Source organism: Apteryx mantelli, chromosome 9, assembly GCF_036417845.1.
Source record: "Apteryx mantelli isolate bAptMan1 chromosome 9, bAptMan1.hap1, whole genome shotgun sequence".
NCBI classification, from domain to species: Eukaryota; Metazoa; Chordata; class Aves; order Apterygiformes; family Apterygidae; genus Apteryx; species Apteryx mantelli.
In genome coordinates, this window is record NC_089986.1 from 13,165,983 (window position 1) to 13,171,982 (window position 6,000).

The window sequence follows — 6,000 nt, forward strand, 5'->3', positions numbered from 1 at the left end:
CTGTGCAGGGCTGACTTTCTTTGGGTGCATATTTTGAGGGGTGACTGTCCCTCATGTCCCTTCTGGATCACCCCCTCCCTAAAGCACCACTCAGCCTTTGCCATCTCCATTCGCACAAACAATCCTCCTGGCCTGTAAGCATTGCTTTCGAAGCTGCATGTTCTTTTTCTATATATATGTATGCATATATCTGTATATAAAAATAAACAGCTATTGTTTTAATTAGCCATTGTTTCAGAGCTCTGGAAACTGTTCACTTCTGAAGACCACCCCGAAGGCAGGGATCTGTGTATGTTTGAAGCTTGGCTTCCCCTGAACTTGCCACTCAAGATCACTTTCTACACTGCTCCAGAGCAGGCATGTGGATGGCTGAGAAGATAATGAAAGCAAAGGCCACAGCACAGTTGCTTTCTACCTGTCCTGAGCTGGGATTTCGTTTTTCCTTGCCTTGCACTGGGGCTATTTAGCCCTGGTGTTTGACCTCATTCTTATAGCAGTGAAGACAATGAAGAGGCTGACAGGAGAGTCCAACAGACTTTGGATCAGGGCCTTGTTCAGGACAAACAAGCGGAGGTATTTCTTCACACACGTATGTAATCACATATTTAATCTGTGCAACTCTGGCACAGGATGCTGCAGAGAGTCACACATGAGTTCAGAAAGCAACTGGACAAATTCATGGAGGGGAAATCAAGTACTATCAAGTACTAGCAGACACAGAGATGCCACCTTTGGCTTTCTAAACTGTGATGAGCTTCTTTACTGGAACTGGCAGAGTATTAAAGAGAAGCACCTATATACATTGGGTCTAGAACTATGTTCTATAGGCATGCACCGTGGGCCTCTATCAAAGACAGGGCATGAGCTGATTCTCTTTTCATGTCTTGCACTGATGGTGGTGGAGGCTGCACACACAGACCCAGGGAGGGAAATGGCCATGAAGTCAATTTTGTGCTCTCCTTACATTTTCTTAGCTGGTAGTTTATCAGCATCAGGATTGCATCTCAACCTAGTGGAGGAGCTTACAGATCCCCCATAATCCATCCAGATGGACGTTTTCTGAGCATTTTCAACACAAATATAATTCCTTGGTGGAGGCTCCGCAAGCTGAGTTTCAGCCCAGAGCAAATTTATACAGCTGAGATCTAAATCCCTGTGAAAAATACTGCCTTCTTATGGAAATCCAGCGGCAGGGAGAGTTATGATGCCAAATTGGCATCATGGCCAAATAACAGGGAGCCTAATGAAAAAGGAAAAATGAGCAGGGGGTGAAGGGCGGGAGGAGGGGTAAAGCTTGGAATGGGGAAAGTTTCCAAGAAATCCACTCCTTGAGACTATTGGGTTTTTAAAGTAATATATCTCTATATATGTCCCTGGCCCTTGTGCTTGGAGAAGATCCAGGAGAAGCAGAAAGAACTAATCAAACCTCAGTAAGAGCTGTTATTAGCGGAAGGAGTGCCAGCACAAAGGGGAAATTAAAACAGCAAACAGCAGATCTGAGAGGAAAAACACAAACATTTGCTTCATCTTCTTAGTGCAAAAATGAAATAATAATTTCAATTAGCTGGCAACTAGTGTCAGGGCTGAGCTCTGTGGCTGCAGACCTGGATCGACACTCCACCTGCCTCTGTGCGAGGGGCTGAGTGAGACCTGTGCCTAGTTTTGGCCCTGTTCAGCAGGGCTAACATCGAAAGCACCTGCTTGCTATAGTTGGCCCAGAGAGCAGCAAACCTTATCTAGTCCAAAGCGAGGGGGAACCCAGCTTGTTCTAGACACAAAGGAGAGCCCTGTCTGAAGAGACGTGTTTCAAGGTACAAGGATGCTCTGAGGCACGGCAGTGTGTGGCGCGCTGTGGTTTCTGATAGGGTCTGCTCTGCGCTGAAGCAAACTGAAATCTTCTGTCGCTGGTCATGACAGCTTCCTGGGAACACAGATTGTCTATGCTGTGGGTATTTATGAGCAGTGGCCTTGAAATTTGGATCTGAGCTGTGAAATGGGCTTGCAGTGAACCCAAGGAAGCCTTTGGGTCTGAACTGTGCTGCTTGTGGGAGGGAGGCTGTGGACACAGATCCAAGCTTGCAGGCTGAAGCTCAGGTCTAAAGCTTCCCTCTTGCTTCCCTTGGGACTGGACGGGATGTCCTGAGAACCTGTAAGCACAACTGGGAGTCCAGGCTGCCTGTGGGACACACACGGCCATGCCTAGAGAAGGTGCACAACTCATCAGGCGCCCTCCTTGCATGTGTTTGGCACTACAGTAGCACAGGTTGGGGGTTTAGCTCACTTTCATCAGCATTTAGGTGCCTAAATACCATTGGGTTCAATGAGAATTAGGTGCCCAAATACCTTCAGAAACCTGGGCCTTTGTGGTTAAGCTCTAAACCTTGTGTCCCATTCACTGGTTAGTCCAATGTATCATCTTATCATCTTATCTGTGCTTGCCCTGTCATCAACTGGACTAGCAATTCTTGTGCCTAATAAACAGTGAAAAATAGCGTGTTCCCAGATTTTCCAGCACTACCCTCTCCCAGCTGGCAAAACCGGTCTCCCTGCTACCCGTCCATTTGCCCTGTGACACCACAGCTCACCTTCACATAGTCGTATTCACAGAGGTAGGATGACTCCAAGTCAAAGTGCATGAAGTAGAGCTTGATTTTAAATCCATCGGGCACAGAAATATTCCATGTCATTTCTGAGTCACTGGGATAGGAATCTGGGAAGTTTGGGGACTGGATCTCTCCAAACATATCTGTCAGCTCAATGGCATCCACCACAGAGAGCAGAAAAGCACAAAAGGACCAAGCCGGAGGGTACCTGGAAAACACAAAGGGAGACCAAATGAAGCTCTTGCAACACCAAAACCTATCAAGGGCTCAGTCTGTTTTTCCAAGCAGGTCATGTAAGGTCTCATGGTTGAGACACTGGAATCTGACTGTATGACTAAGGGCAGGTCCTAGATGCAACATCAGGGCAACATCTGGGGCGTCTGTGTCCGGGGCCTGCTCTGTCCCAGTCTAAATGCTTGGCAGATATCCAGCTCCCTGATGCCACGGTGCGGGGCGGAAAGTGCAGGAAGGCTCCTGGCCTTGCAATGAACAGAGCTCCCAGGCGCATTTTTGCGGGCCACCACGCAGGGCTCGCTGGGCATGGGAGGCTGGGGCCAAGGCTGCAACTTGCTAGGATGCTTTTTAACACAGGGCTCTGAGATACAGCGCAGCCACCTCTCTCCTCCTCCATGCTCCAGACAGGGAAGCTTGGGCGGGTCGCAGACCTGGTACAAGGTGCTGGGTGGGAGAGGAGATGCAGCGCTGCGTTCCCGTGAGCAAACTCAATGCCGAGTTGCAGGGAGGCAGGAGGTAGGGTGCCATGCTGCCGCACGCAGGAGGGATGGGAAGATCCTTGGAGAGGTGTGTTAAGTGGGTGCAAAAAACACAGCAAGGGCCTCCCAACCAGCTCCAGGCGCCTTCAGGAGTTAAGTGTTTCTAACACTTTCTGTGAACAGTTAGCTGTGGGCTAATGGTGCTCTGATGGGCAAATCTTCATTTAATGGAAGAATAAACATAAGGACACTTAATAAAATAATGGTGCTTTCTAAACCAGTTTAATGAAAGCATCATGGCTGTAACAGCTAAGTATTATTGTTATTATTATTACTGTTTAGCTTCATCCTGCCAGATTGGGATTGCTGACTCTCACAGCACAGCTCTTCGTAGCTGGGCAAGTATAATCTAGCATGTTCCTCCTCTTCTCTTCTCTTCTCTTCTCTTCTCTTCTCTTCTCTTCTCTTCTCTTCTCTTCTCTTCTCTTCTCTTCTCTTCTCTTCTCTTCTCTCCTCTCCTCTCCTCTCCTCTCCTCTCCTCTCCTCTCCTCTCCTCTCCTCTCCTCTCCTCTCCTCTCCTCTCCTCTCCCCTCCCCTCCCCTCCCCTCCCCTCCCCTCCCCTCCCCTCCCCTCCCCTCCCCTCCCCTCCCCTCTCTTCTCTTCTCTTCTCTTCTCTTCTCTTCTCTTCTCTTCTCTTCTCTTCTCTTCTCTTTCTCAGGGTAGCACTCCCCCAAGTAGAGAAGCACACAGAGGTTAAAGTCCTTGGAGTTTTTTGGCATCAAACTCAACTTTTAAAAATCTGAACCTAAAGAGTTTGCCACAGGCATCAACTTTTTCGTGTCAGAGGTGGGCAGAGAATCTAGGTAAATCAGCAGCAGTCCAGTTGACCTCCCACCAGCCTTGAGCTCCATTTGCAGCATGAAAGTGAGCATAAATGGAGCATTTCTCAGTGCAACGGGAGGTGCACACAACTCTGCCTGTGCTGGAGGTCTGAACACGAAAGTTCATTCTATTGCATGGGAGCTAGAATGAGGAGCATACCCTACACCCTTTACGTCCACTGGAGCGCACATAGGAAAAGAAGCATACAGGAAATTAGAGCCTTTAGAGAGGAATATTTAAACTTTTAAAAATAGGTGCTAAGGCCTGGCAAAGACTTGTAGGTGTGTACTGCAGTTGCTGGAACTACTCACATATATATGTATATACGGTTTCAAAATTAGGGCTTAAGTTAGCTGTGCTGGTGAGGAAATTGAAGCTATGTAAGTGGATTATTTTTAACCTGTCTGCGTTCTTTTGAAACCAGGGCAGTATATTACTGGGGATCATTTCTCTAGTGCCATCACTTTCCTCAGCTCTTGGTTACAAAGCAAAGTTAATGGGAACTGAAAAATTTGGATCGATTTTTCTTTCAAGCAGAGTGAGGTTGAACATGCCTTTTTCTGACAGCTTGTCTCAAACCACAAAAATGTGTGAAGGGAAAATCTGTTTCTCTTCTGGTCAGAGTACATGCACAAGGGCTAGATGCTCATCTGGCGTAAATGGGTATCACCCCCTTGACTCGAACGGGCCTTTCGCTGGTGCAACTCTTTGCTTTCTCTTTAAACAGAGGAGGTAAAATAACATCAAAGTTTCCCATGCCAGGAAAGTCTTATCCTCACGCAAAAGTGAAAACTGACCATGGTGTGCACAGAAACACGAATCCCGTGCGGCACCTAACCCACACTTCTCGGTGCGCGCCGCGCGCGTAAAGCACGGCACAGCAATAATCTCACGCTCCCTCAGTGCGAACCAAGCAGCCCGCGCCGGCCGCGAGCGCCTCTCAGCCTGCTCGCATTCCTCCGCCGCTCTGGCACACAAGCCGAGCTGCAGCGCGAAGCCGAGACGTGAGCAATGCTCTGCTCGCGCGCGGACGGGGAAGCCGAAGCCGCGGTCATCAAAGGGAAGCGCTCTCCAGAGGGATCGCCCCTCTCCCTGGCCTGGCCCGGAGACAGCAGCGCACGGGTCCCCGGGGTCAGTTCGTCGGTAGGTACTCACCTCATTTTGCAGCTCGGAGAGTTTCCCGGTCGGTTTGGAGCACGGGGCTGTTTGTTTGTTTTTGGGGGATGGCTTTGCCTCGTTCCAAGCGCTCCACTGTCCGCCTTATCTTTGTGCCGAGATTTGTGAGCGTGTGAGCGTGTATGTATGTGTGTCTGGAGTTGTCTGGCATTTTCCATGCAGGTCACGCCTTCCCCTGCCTGCAACGGTTCCCCACATCCCCACACGCACACACGCACACACACAGACCTGACGGCATTGAAACTGTCCTCCCCTCCGCCAGCCCGCTCCCGCAGTCCCTCCTCTCGCTCCGTCGGGCTGCCCGATGCGCTTCAGCAAAAGCCACGGGACTCAGCTAAGTTTTTGTTTTTCTTAATCTCCAGAGTTTGGTTTGTGTGTGTGTGTGTGTGTGTGTGTGTGTGCGTGTGTGTGCATGCCCATGCACATTGTGTTTTCTCTTTTTTCTACAGGCTGCTTTGCCAGATGGCTAAAATTTGCCTCTCAATAGGGACAGAGGCTCCAGTAAAAACAGAAGGCAAGAACGTGTGAAAAAAACCTGTGCAAGAATAAATAGCTTTAGATGTGGTGCTGCAGCTGGGATCTACGCTCGGGACTTGATTTTGACTTCTCTGCTCAGCGCTGAGGCT

At 49.2% G+C, this 6,000-nt stretch overlaps 1 protein-coding gene across 1 annotated transcript in view; it reads right to left on the minus strand.

Annotated features, from left to right (window-relative positions):
• Positions 1 to 5,383, minus strand: part of MASP1 (MBL associated serine protease 1) — a 28,074-nt gene extending 22,691 nt beyond the window's left edge. The window contains exons 1-2 of the mRNA XM_067301448.1: positions 5,354 to 5,383; positions 2,586 to 2,811 (exon numbers count right to left, since the gene is read on the minus strand). Of these exons, the coding sequence (XP_067157549.1) occupies positions 2,586 to 2,811; positions 5,354 to 5,358 (231 nt within the window). The 5' untranslated portion in view covers positions 5,359 to 5,383. The remainder of the gene's footprint in view (positions 1 to 2,585; positions 2,812 to 5,353) is intronic.
• Positions 5,384 to 6,000: the final 617 nt, after the last annotated feature.